This window comes from Carcharodon carcharias, chromosome 12 (genome assembly GCF_017639515.1).
Source record: "Carcharodon carcharias isolate sCarCar2 chromosome 12, sCarCar2.pri, whole genome shotgun sequence".
NCBI lineage: Eukaryota > Metazoa > Chordata > Chondrichthyes > Lamniformes > Lamnidae > Carcharodon > Carcharodon carcharias.
The window spans coordinates 86,542,232-86,554,844 of record NC_054478.1 but is presented as its reverse complement, the minus strand read 5'-3'; the positions used below and the strand labels follow the sequence as shown (position 1 = coordinate 86,554,844).

At 46.5% G+C, this 12,613-nt stretch overlaps 1 protein-coding gene across 1 annotated transcript in view; it reads left to right on the top strand.

The window, feature by feature from the left end:
• The window catches only part of ttn.1 (titin, tandem duplicate 1), a 685,821-nt gene that overhangs the window by 497,818 nt on the left and 175,390 nt on the right, over positions 1 to 12,613 (top strand). Inside the window, exons 157-158 of the mRNA XM_041201521.1 lie at positions 2,812 to 2,883; positions 8,141 to 8,212. Of these exons, the coding sequence (XP_041057455.1) occupies positions 2,812 to 2,883; positions 8,141 to 8,212 (144 nt within the window). The remainder of the gene's footprint in view (positions 1 to 2,811; positions 2,884 to 8,140; positions 8,213 to 12,613) is intronic.

Genomic DNA, 12,613 nt, shown 5'->3' with positions numbered 1-12,613 from the left:
GACTGCTGTGACTTCCAGGAAGCACTTTGAGCAGTTGTATCAAAGCCATGATTACAGTACCTGAGCTTCCACTACAGCACTTAAACCTTTGATGGAAGCTGCTTATGCTGCAATAGAAGTTGGGATATTGGCCCACTTGGCCCTCAGAAATGTATCACAGTGAGTTCCACAAGTATCCTGATGGAGGTGAGCACCCATTCCATGTTGGAAAGAATGGGCCCAAAGGCCTGTCCAAAGCCCTGTGCTAAGTTTCTGTTGAGCACCTCTATACTCCTTGACATTCAGTGCAATGTGATGCCTATGCTTAGTGTGCCATTGTACACCTGTGATGAATGGAGTGAATGTTTAAGGTGGTGGATGAGGTGTTAATCAAGTGGGCTATGTTTTCTTAGATAGTGTCAGGCTTCTTGAGTGTTGTGGGAACTGCTCTCATCTAGGCAAGTGGAGAATATTCCCTCACACTCCTGATTTATACCATGTGGTGGACAGGCTTTGGTTCATCACAGAATTTATAGCCCTTGATCTGCTCTTGTAACCACAGTATTTATACAGCTTTTGCAGTTAAGTTTCTGGTCATTGGTAATCCCTGGAAGTTGATGGTAGGGAATTGAGTGATCGTAAGGCTGGTGAACGTCAAGGAGAGATGATTAGTTTTTCTCTTGTTGGAGATGGACATTGCCTGGCACTTGTGTGGTGTAGATTTTAGTTGCCTATCATCAGCCCAAGTCAAGGTCTTGATGCATGTGGGCATAGACTGTTTCAATATCTGAAGAGTTGTGAATGATACTGAACACTGTGCAGTCATCAACGAACATACCCACCTCTGACCATATGTTGGAGAGAAGATCATTGATGAAGTAACTGAATGTGGTTGGACCTCGGACACTACCATGAGGAACTCCTGCAGTGAACCCTGGGGTTGAGATGATTGGCCTCCAGTAACCACAACCATCTTCCTTTATGCCAGTGGAGAGTTTCCCCCATTGACTTCAAATTTGTAAGGGCTCCTTGATGCCACACTCGGTTAAAGCAAGCCTTGATGTCAATGGCAGACACTCTCACTTCACCTCTTGAATTCAGCTCTTTTTCCCTGGAGCTGAGTGGCCCAGGCAGACTGCGAACTGAGCATCACTAAACAAATTATTGCTAAGTGTCACTTGATATCACTGTCAACAACACCTTCTATCACTTTGCTGTTAATTGGAAGTAGACTTTTGGGACAGTATTTCACCAGATTGGATTTTTCCTGCTTTTTGTGGACAGGACATACCTGGGCATTTTTGCATATTGTCGGGTACAGGCCAATGTTGTAACTGTGCTGGAACAGGTTGGCTGGAACATGGTAGCTCTGGAGCACAAGCCTTGAGTACTGCAACCAAGATGTTGTTAGGACCCATAACTGTTGCTGTATCCAGTACCTTCAGCCTTTTCTTGATATCAGGTGGAGTGAATTGAATGGGCTGAAGACTATTACCTGTGATTCTGGGACCTCTGGAGCAGACTAAGATGGATCAGGCACTTGAAGTTTCTGTCTGAAGATGGTTGCAAATGCTTTAGCTCTGTCTTTTCCACAGATGTGCTGGGCTTCCCATCATTGAGGATTGGGATATTTGTGGAGTTTCCTCCCATTATTTGTTTCATTGTCCACTACTACTCATGAGTGAATGTGGCAGAACTGTATAGATTTGATCTGATTCATTGGTTGTGCAATGGATTAACTCTATAGCAAACTTCTCCCACCTTTTGGCATGAATGTAGTGCCGTGTTGTAGCTTCGCCAGGTTGGCACCTCATTTTTAGGTTGGTGTGGTACTGCTCCTGGCATGCCCTCCTGCCCTCCTATTGAACCACGATTGATCTCCTGACTTGATGGTAACGGGAGAGTGAGGGATGTAGCAGGCCATGAGGTTATAAATTGCAGTTAAATACATACTGGTGCTGTTGATGACTCACATTGGCTCATGGATGCCCAATTTTAAGCAACTAGCTGTGTTCTGAATCTATCCCATTTAGCATGGTAATAGTGCCATACAACACACACAGGCCCAGATTGGCATCAGCTATGTCCTTCAGGGCAGGCCAGCTTGATCAGTAGAGATGCTACTGAGCCATTGTTGATGATAGGCAATGAAATCCTACCCTGAGTATACATTCTGTGCTCATGCTACCCTCAATGCTTCTTCTAAAAGTGTTCTGGAGGAATATGAATTAATCAGCTGAGGAGGGTGGTAGGAGGCAGTCAGCATGAGGTTTCCTTACCTGCTGATGTGAAAGCTCATGAGGTCTGGGGTCAATGTTGAGGGCTCCCAAGGTCACTTCCTCCATATATTATACCACTGTGCTACCACTATGGTGTGTCCAGCTGGTGGGACAGGACATACCCAGGGCTGGTGATGCAGGAGTCTGGGACATTGGCTGTAAGGTATGATTCGGTGAGTATGTTTATGTCAGGCTGATGCTTCACTCGTCTGTGAAATAGCTCTCCAAATTATGGTACAAGTATCCATATATTTGTGGCAATGACATTGCAGGATCGACGGTACAGGATGTGTCTTTGTTTATTGTGGTTGTCTGGATAATTCTGTGTGGTCCATCTGGTTTTATTTTAATTTATTAGCTTATTATATTATTATGTTATTATTATTTGTTATTTTAGTTTCTTCCCCAGTATGTGCACATGAGGATACATAATGTTGCCTTGGGTTGATTTTCTCTGCCAACTATGCTCGTGTTGTTTTAACTTGTTGGCCAGATATCTTAATGATAAAAGCATTATATCTTAAACATCTTAACATTACATTGTTTCTTAAAGTGCCAGAGGTTCCTAAGAAGCCAGTTCCTGAACCACTGAAACCAAAAAAAGAGGCAGTTACTCCAGAAAAAGGTACATTTATTTTTGTTATTTTAGATGCTGGAAATACTTATATGAAGCAAGTACTATGTTGCTGTTTAAATATTAATATTTTATTTTTATCTTTCCTGCTTTATGTGTATATATATATATATATATATATATATATATACTCCAATCACAACCAGCTCCCTTAATGCTAAGTATGATTCCAACCATTGGAGGGCTTTCTTCACTGAAGAAGAGTCATATGGACTCAAAACGTTGACTCTTTTTCTCTCTCCACAGATGCTTCCAGACTTGCTGAGTTTTTCTAACACTTTCTGTTTTTATTTCAGAATTCCAGCATTCGCAGTATTTTGCTTTTACCTGAGGGTTTCTCCCTGCTGACTTCAATTTTGCTAAGGGTCCTTGATACCACACTCGCTCAAATGTGGCCTTCATGTCAAGGCCTGTCATTCTCACCCAGCTCTTGAATTCAGCCCTGTTGTCCATGTTTGGACCAAAGCTCTAATGAGGCTAGGAGTGGAGTGGCAACTGGTAGAACCCAAGCTAAGCATGAGTGAGCAGTTTATCACCAAGTGTTGCCTCATGGTACTGTCAACTACACCTTGCATCATTTTGCTTATGATTGAGAGTATACTGTTAGGGCAATAATTGGCCGATATGGGTTTTTCCTGGGTTTTGTGGACAGGACACACCTTTGAAATTTTGTACATTGTAAGCTAGATGCCAGTGTCGTAGCTGTGTTGGAACAGCTTGTCAAGAATGCAGCAAGTTCTGGAGCACAAGAGTTGAGTGCTACAACTCGGGGTTGTCATAGGAACCTAACAATTGTTGCTCTATCCAATGCCTCCAGCCATTTCTTGATATCATGGGAGTGAATCATTTTGGCTCAAACAATGCTGTGACCTCAGGAGGGGGCTGAGATGATTGCAAACACTTCAGTGCTGTCTTTTGCATTGACGTGCTGGGCTCTGCCATCATTGTGGTTGCTCAAAACGAAAAAACAGTAAAAACTGGCGGTCTTTTTTAAGGTATACAGTACCAGTTTGGAGCGGCACTCTCATTTCCCAGTTTTTACTTTTTTTCTATTGGGTGAGGATGCTTGTGGAACCTCTTCCACCCGATATTTGTTTCGTTGCCACCACCGCTCCATAAGACCATAATACATAGGAGCAGAAATTAGGCCATTCGGCCCATCGAGTCTGCTCTGCCATTCAATCATTGCTGATAAGTTTCTCAACCCCATTCTCCCGCCTTCTCCCCGTAACCCTTGATCCCTATACCAATCAAGAACCTATCTATCTCGGTCTTAAATACACTCAATGACCTGGCCTCCACAGCCTTCTGTGGCAATGAATTGCATAGATTCACCACTCTCTGGCTAAAGAAGTTTCTCCTCATCTCTGTTCTAAAAGGTCTTCCCTTTACTCTGAGGCTGTGCCCTCGAGTCTTAGTCTCTCCTACTAATGGAAACATCTTCCCCACGTCCACTCTATCCAGGCCTTTCAGTATCCTGTAAGTTTCAATCAGATCCCCCCTCATCCTTCTAAACTCCATCGAGTATAGACCCAGAGTCCTCAAACGTTCCTCATATGTTAAGCCTTTCATTCCTGGGATCATTCTCATGAACCTCCTCTGGACCCTCTCCAGGGCCCTCACATCCTTCCTGAGATACGGAGCCCAAAGTTGCTCACAATATTCTAAATGTGGTCTGACCAGAGCCTTATAAAGCCTCAGCAGCACATCCCTGCTTTTATATTCTAGTCCTCTCGAAATAAATGCCAACATTGCATTTGCCTTCCTAACTACTGTATCAACCCGCAAGTTAACCTGAAGAGAATCCTGGACTAGGACTCCCAAGCGCGTTGCACTCCAGATTTCTGAATTCTCTCCCCATTTAGAAAATAGTCTATGCCTCTATTCTTCCTACCAAAGTGCATGACCTCACACTTCCCCACGTTGTATTCCATCTGCCACTTCTTTGCCCATTCTCCTAAACTGTCCAAATCCTTCTGCAGACTCCCTGCCTCCTCAATACTACCTGTTCCTCCACCTATCTTTGTATCATCTGCAAACTTAGCCAGGATGCCCTCAGTTCCTTCATCTAGATCATTAATATATAAAGTGAAAAGTTGTGGTCCCAACACTGACCCCTGCAGAACTCCACTAATCACCGGCTGCCATCTTGAGAAGGACCCCCTTATCCCCATTCTCTGCCTCCTGCCAGAGAGCCAATCTTCTATCCATGCTAGTAACTTGCCTCTAACACCCATGGGCTCTTATCTTACTGAGCAGCCTCTTGTGCGGCACATTGTCAAAGGCCTTCTGGAAGTCCAAGTAGATAACATCCATTTGCTCTCCTTTGTCTAACCTATTCATTACCTCCTCAAAGAATTCTAACAGATTTGTCAGGCATGACCTCCCCTTGATGAAACCATGCTGACTTTGCCCAATTTTACCATGCACTTCCAAGTATTCTGAAATCTCATCCTTAATAATGGACTCTAAAGTTTTTGCAACGACCGAGGTCAGGCTAATCGGCCTGTAATTTCCTGTCTTTTGCCTCACTCCCTTTTTAAACAGTGGGGTTACGTTAGTGATTTTCCTGTCCCCTGGGACCCTCCCTGACTCCAGTGATTCCTGAAAAATCACCACTAACACCTCCACTATCTCTTCAGTTTTCTCCTTCAGAACTCTGGGGTGTATTCCATCTGGTCCAGGTGATTTATCCACCTTCAGACCTTTCAGTTTTCCTAGCACCCTCTCCTTGGTAATGGCCACCATACTCAGCCCTGCCCCCCCCCCCCCCCCCCCCCCCCCCCCCCCCACCCCCCCCCAACTCTCTTGAACTTTGGGGATGTCACTCGTGTCTTTCACTGTGAAGACTGACGCAAAGTACCTATTCAGTCTCTCCGCCATTTCTTTGTTCCCCACTACTACTACTCCAACATCATTTTCCAGCGGCCCAATGTCCACTTTGCCTCTTTCATATCCTTTATATCTCTAAAAATCCCTTGCAATCTTCTTTTATATTACTGGCTAGTTTACCCTCATATTTAATCTTCTCCCTCCTTATTTCTTTTTTAGTTGTCCTCTGTTGGTCTTTACAGGCTTCCCAATCCCCTGGTTTCCCACTGCTCTTCACCGCATTTTATGCTTTCTCTTTAGCTTTTATGCTGTCCCTGACTTCCCTTGTCAGCCATGGTTGCCTCGTCCTCCCTTTAGTATGCTGCTTCTTCCTAGGGATGAATTTTTGCTGTATCTCCCAAATTACTCCCAGAAACTCCTGTCATTGCTGTTCCAATGTCTTTCCTGTTAGGCTCATCTCCCAGTCAAATCTGGCCAGCTCCTCCCTCATGCCTCTGTAGTTGCCTTTATTCAACTGTAATACTGTTACATCTGATTCCAGTTTTTTCCTCTCAAATTGCAGGGTAAATTCTATCATATTATGGTCACTTCCTCCTAAGGGTTCCTTCACCTTAAGCTCCCTTATCAAATCTGCCTGATTAAACATCACTAAATCTAGAATTGTCTGTTCCCTAGTGGGATCCACCACAAGCTGCTCCAAAAAGCCATCTCATAGACATTCCACAAATTCCTTTTCTTGGGATCTACTACCAACCTGATTTTCCCAGTCTACCTGCATATTGAAATCCCCCATGATCACTGTAACCTTGCCTTTCTTACACACCTTTTCTATTTCCTGGTGTATCTTGTGCCCCACATCCTGACTACTGTTCGGAGACCTTTACATAAATCCCATTATGGTTTTTTTACCTTTGCGGTTCCTCAACTCTACCCACACAGATTCTACATCATCTGACCCTATATCTTTTCTTGCTATTGATTTAATTTCATTTCTTACTAACAAAGCAATCCCACCCCCTCTGCCAACCTCCCTATCTTTTCGATAGGATGTATATCCTTGGATATTTAGCTCCCAGTCCTGATCCCCTTGCAGCCATGTCTCCGTAATGCCTACCACATTATACCTGCCAATTTCAATCTGCACCACAAGCTCATTTACCTTATTTCGTATACTGCGTGCATTCGGATACAACACCTTCAGTCCTGTATTTCCCGTCCCCTTTCTCATTGTCGTCCCTTTATCTGATGTGCTTGAAATTAGATTCCTAGCCCTTTCCAAACACTCATGGCTGCATGAGGTAGAACTGCAGAGCTTTGATTGATTCCATTGGTTATTGAATTGCTTTATCTCTGTAGCAAGCTGCTTCAACTGTTTCGCATGCATGTAGTCCTGTGTTGTAGCTTCATTGGGTTGACACCTCATTTTTAGGTGTTCCTTGTACTTCTCTTGGCATGCTCTCCTGTGTTTCATATTGAACCAGGGTACATCCCCTGGCTTGATGGTAATGGTAGAGCAAGGACTGTGGCAGGCAATGAGGTTACAGTTTGCGGTTGACTACAATACTGTTGTTATTGACAGTCCATAGTACTGCAAGGTCGCCCAGATTTGAGCAGCCAGATCTGTTCTGAATCTATCCAGTTTAACATGGTGGTAGTGCCACACACATGCACACAGGCCCAGTTTTGCAGCAGTGATGTCCTTCAGGGCTTATTCAGCTCTGTCAGTGGTGATGCTCCCTAGCCACTCTAGGTGATAGTCATTAAAATCCCCCTCCTAGAATACATTCTGCACCCTTGCCGGCCTCAGTGCTCCAAATGGTAATCAACATGAAAGATTACTAATTCATCAGCTAAGGGAGGGTCGTAGGTGATAATCAGCAGGAAATTTTCTTAGCCATGTTTGACCTGATACCATGAGACTTCATGGGGTATGGAGTCAATGTTGTGAGCTCCCAGGATCACTCTGTTCCTACTGTATGCCACTGTGCCTCCACCTCTGGTGCAGCTGTCCTGCTGATGAGACAGGACATAACCGAGGATAGTAATGTAGGAGTCTGGGTCACTGGCTGTGTGGTATGATTCAGTGAATATGTCTATGTTGCTTGACTAGTTTGTGGGACAGTTTCCCTAATTTTGGCACATGTCCCTAGATGTTAACAAGGAAGAATTTGCAGTGTCAACTTGACTAGATGTGTCTTTATCATTATTGTTGCATAGGTCAATGCCGGGTGGCCCACCTTGTTTGATTTTAATCCGTTTCTCCCCCAGTATTAGTACATGAGAATAGACAAACATATCATCTTGAGTTGAACTTCTCTGACAAATATGCTTCTGTTATTTCAACTTGTTGCTTAGATATCTTAATGATATAAAACATTGTACCTTAAGCATCTTAACATCATACTGTTTCTTAAAGTGCCAGAAGTTCCTAAGAAGCCAGTTCCTGAACCATTGAAACCAAAGAAAGAGGCAGTTATTCCAGAAAAAGGTAGATTTCTTTTTGTTTATTTTAAATACTGGAAACATTTGTATGAAGTAAATACCATGTTGCTATTCAAATATTAATATTTTTATGCTTTAATATGTTTGTAAGTATTGTTATTGTTGCTACAAACTCCAGCAACTGCGTCCATCTTCCTTTGTGCTGGGAATGATTCCAACCAGTGGAGAGTTTTTCCCTGATTCCCATCGAGTTCAATTTTGCTAGGACTCCTTGATATCACACCCGGTCAATTACGGCCTTCATGTCAAGGGCAGTCACTCTCACCTCACCTCTTGAATTCAGTGATCTTTTGTCCATGTTTGGAACAAAGCTGAAATGAGGCATTGAGCTGAGTGGTCCTGGTGAAAGCCAAACCGAGCACCAATGAGCAGATTATTGCTTGAGTAAGAGTTGTTTCATAACACTATCAATGACACCTTCCATCACTTTGTTGATGACTGAAGGTAGACTGTTGGGGCATTCATCAGGTTTGGATTGTTTCTGATTGTAAAACCACCCTTCTTCCACACCCTCAGAAGTGATGCGGTTTTCCAACCAGTTCTCCAACCGGTGAGCTGAACTTGCATCAATTGCATTAAATCCACCCACATGAAACATCTTGCGAGCTGGAGTCAATGCTGAGGTTTCCCAGAGTCACTCCCTCACTCCTATATAACATTGTGCTGTCACCTCTCATGAGTCTGCCCTGCTGGTGGAACAGGGAAAGCCAGGAATGGTGATGCAGGAGTCTGGGACATCAGCTGTAATGACCATGTCAGGCTCTTGCTTGACTAGTCTTTGGGACAGTCCCCAGATGCTACTAAGGAAGACTGTGCAGCATCAACTGGGGAGGATGTGTCTTTGTTGGTTGAATAAAAACAAGGGGCAGAGTTTTCCCATTGGTGTGCGGGGCCAGGCTCCACGCATAAAATGACGCGCAGTGATGTCGAGCGAGCATTCCGACGTCACCATGGGCCATTGCAATATTTCATTGGGCAGGCGCGCAATGATATCTGCTGCGCACCCGCCATTAATTAACGGGCCACTTAAGGCCCTTGACTCGCCAATCGACGCCGATTTTTCGGCGCCCATGCAATCTTCGGGTCGGCACCCGGGCGCAACGGGCAGGTGGGTAGGACACATTTGTATAAACCTCATCCACGGGCAGGATAAGAGAGCTCACTGGGGTCATTTGTGCTCTCTCAAGTACTGATTTACAAAACTTTTGAAACTTACCTCTGTGATCTGCAATACTTCTCTATGCATACCTGCTGCTTTATCTGGACTCTTAACCCTCAGGTCAGCACTCTGCAGTGAGGAATCTTCTTTGAGCCTGCAGGTTTCAGGAAGCCTTCCCATAGCCTGGGAATAGGAGCTGAACTCTCCACTGGAGGCACCTCCTCTGAGGAGGAAGGGAGGACTAGAAGGGGGAGGAGGCCAGGAGTGCTCCAGGGGAGCCACCTTTGGGAGGATAGGTGCAGACACAAGGGGCTAAGAGGTAGACCTAGGTGGAAGGGGCCGCAGAAGACGCCACTATCCTGCTGCCAGGGTATACAGGCGGCGAAGCAGCTACCTCAATATGTCTGAGGTGCGATGCTGAATGAAGCTCCGTCTCCCAAGGGAGACAGTCAACTACATCTGCCAGATGATTGGGCCTGAGATCTCTGCGAACTGTGGGTGGACACGCTGTGCCAGTGGCTCTAAAGGTCACAGTTGCCCTCAACTTCTTAGCCTCTGGCTCTTTCCAGGGGTCGGTGGGTGATCTTCGCAGTGTCTCCCAATCAGCTGTCCACATTTGTGTCAAGCAGGTTACAGATGCTCTGTTTAGGCATGCCTTGACCTTCATCTACTTCCTTTGGGACCAGGTAAACCAAATACAGCGAGCCAGAGGCTTTGCGGCCATTGCTGGCTTCCCCCACGTCCAGGGTGCAATCGACTGCACACATGTGGCCATTAAGTTGCCAACAGGTGAGCCCAGTGCCTTCATCAACAGGAAGGGCTTCCACTCCATGAACGTGCAGATAGTGTGTGATCACAGGATCCTGATTCTACAAGTCTGTGTAAGGTACCCAGGCAGCTCCCATGATGCCTATATCCTCAGATACTCCCAAGTGCCGGGGCTCTTCAGTGCTTTGGCTCGGCTTGATGGATGGCTGCTGGGTGACAAGGGCTATCCCCTCAGAAGGTAGCTCATGAAGCTCCTCTGCCATCTAAGAACAGAAGCTGAACACCGGTACAATAGGAGGCCTCCACAAGGACTGTGGTGGAGAGAACCATCAGTCTTCTCAAGATGCGCTTCTGATGCCTGGACCACTCGGTGGGCACACTCCAGTACCCCCCAGATCGTGTGTCGGTGATAGTGGTTGCATGCTGCGCTCTCCACAATCTTGCGATGAAAAGGGGGGATACAGTGGACTATGAAGACGTCGACGCAGTGGCTACGGCTGCATACGATGAGTCCAGCAGTGAGTTTGAGGATGAGCATGCACAGGGAAATGATGAAGGGGTAGACGCTGACCCGGGCACACTGCAGGGAGGCAGGGACACCTGGGAGACTTTAATCCAACAAACCTTCAGTTAACATACCACAGATGGACCTCCAGGACAAGCCTGGGCTATAGGCTCCATACTCAATGCCTAAGTGCCAAATCTTCCAGGTTAGGAACAGTAACTAAGGGTATTTTAATAAAACTGAATGTCCCACAAATCACTCCTAACATTTTTGGAAACCATATACATGCAGAAGAAAAGAGGCACCCTCAGGCATGGTTACATTTCTGAATTTAATATCACAGGCAAAGAAACTTAATGAAACAAAATGACAAGGGTGTTCCAATTCAAAGCAAATCATAAAGACCTCATCTCGGGCCAACACAAAAGCACCAGTGATAAACCTGTGGTGTCCCTAAGGTGCCTTATGTTTACGTTTCCGGGTGCTACATTTTAGTGCTGCCCCATCGCTGGGAGTGGCATCTGAGACAGCCTACTCACTGTGCTGTCCTGTTAGCCTCGATGACCTTGGCGGTTATCCTCTGGCCTGTGGAACCTATGCTGGCCCCTCCTGGGAGGGATCTGCCAGTTCCACAGCTGGCACTCCCCAGTTGTCGCAGCCTCACCGGATGCTACAGTCACTGGGAGAGGGGCGGAGTAGCTTACACCCTCATCTGGAGTGCCCTGAGAGGTGCCCGCAGAGATGACAGGCAGCTGCTGCACCAACGTGAGGTCGATTCAGATCTCCCTGCTGCCTGGATGGATGAGCACTGAGCTGGGAAACTTGGTGCCCACACCATCTCCCACACTGGCACTCACCAGCTGAGGTCAATGCCAATGTGAGGGATTGCTGATCAGAACGCATCCCCAGGAAGCCCTGATGGGTCTCCTGGAGGACCCTCTCCATAAGAGTCTCCATTCTCTCCATGGAGGAAGCGTGGCGCTCAGACATGTGGCTCATTGCTTCGGCAATTGTTTGCATAGACTCCTCCACCACGGAAACCAAGCCAGCATAGCCTCATGTATCTCCCCCAGATGCTCCCGCACACCCGACCGCATTTCATGCCCATGCTGCGTTGCGGATGACTCCAAAGGCACATCATCAGGCACCCACTGAGCATATGCCTGCAGTCCTCCAACTGCTGGTGCCATGGGCACTCTATGTCTCTGCCAGCTCCTCCAGCAACTGTGAATTGCCCTCACCGCTGTGCCCCGGGACACTAGCCAATGTTCTAACTCCCACTGATGTGGTAGCATCTGTGCTGGTGCCTGCCTGGCAGAGATGGTGTGACGCTGGTGAGATACTTCAGAGCCCTCAGGTGTCAGAGGGGGCCTCTGCTGCTTCTCCTCCCGGCCCTGCTCCGCTGATGCTGAAAGGAAGAACAAGGACATTGGACCAGTTAACATGGAGACAATGACAAAGTGCATCCCTGTCCCCCAGATCATTATGCGTTCATCCTTCCATAAGCAATGGTCAAGCCAGATTGCAAAATTAAATCACTTAACATTCAACACTGCTATGGCTGTTGGGAAAACAACACTGACCTCACTGCTGGGCAAACATACCTGGCCGTGACACCCCAGCCTCACCGACACCAGTGGACCTGGGCGCATGGCAACTCTCCAAATCCAGAGCCTCCTGCTCAAACTGGCTGAGAATGTCTAACTGCGCCAGTCCGCCGCCAATCATCGCACGCTCTGCAACATTATGAGCATTCTTCTGAAAATGAGAGAAGAGCATTGATTTGTGCAAACTGTACATGGACTCTCTTCGCGGACAGCCCATCCCAACCAGAGTGGGACATATCAGGGCTCCAATGCCTCCTTATCCTGCTGCTGCCGAACACTCACACAAAGGTGCTAGGCCTTTCGTCGTCGTCCCCCCCCCGCAAGCCACATGCTGCCTACATCACATTA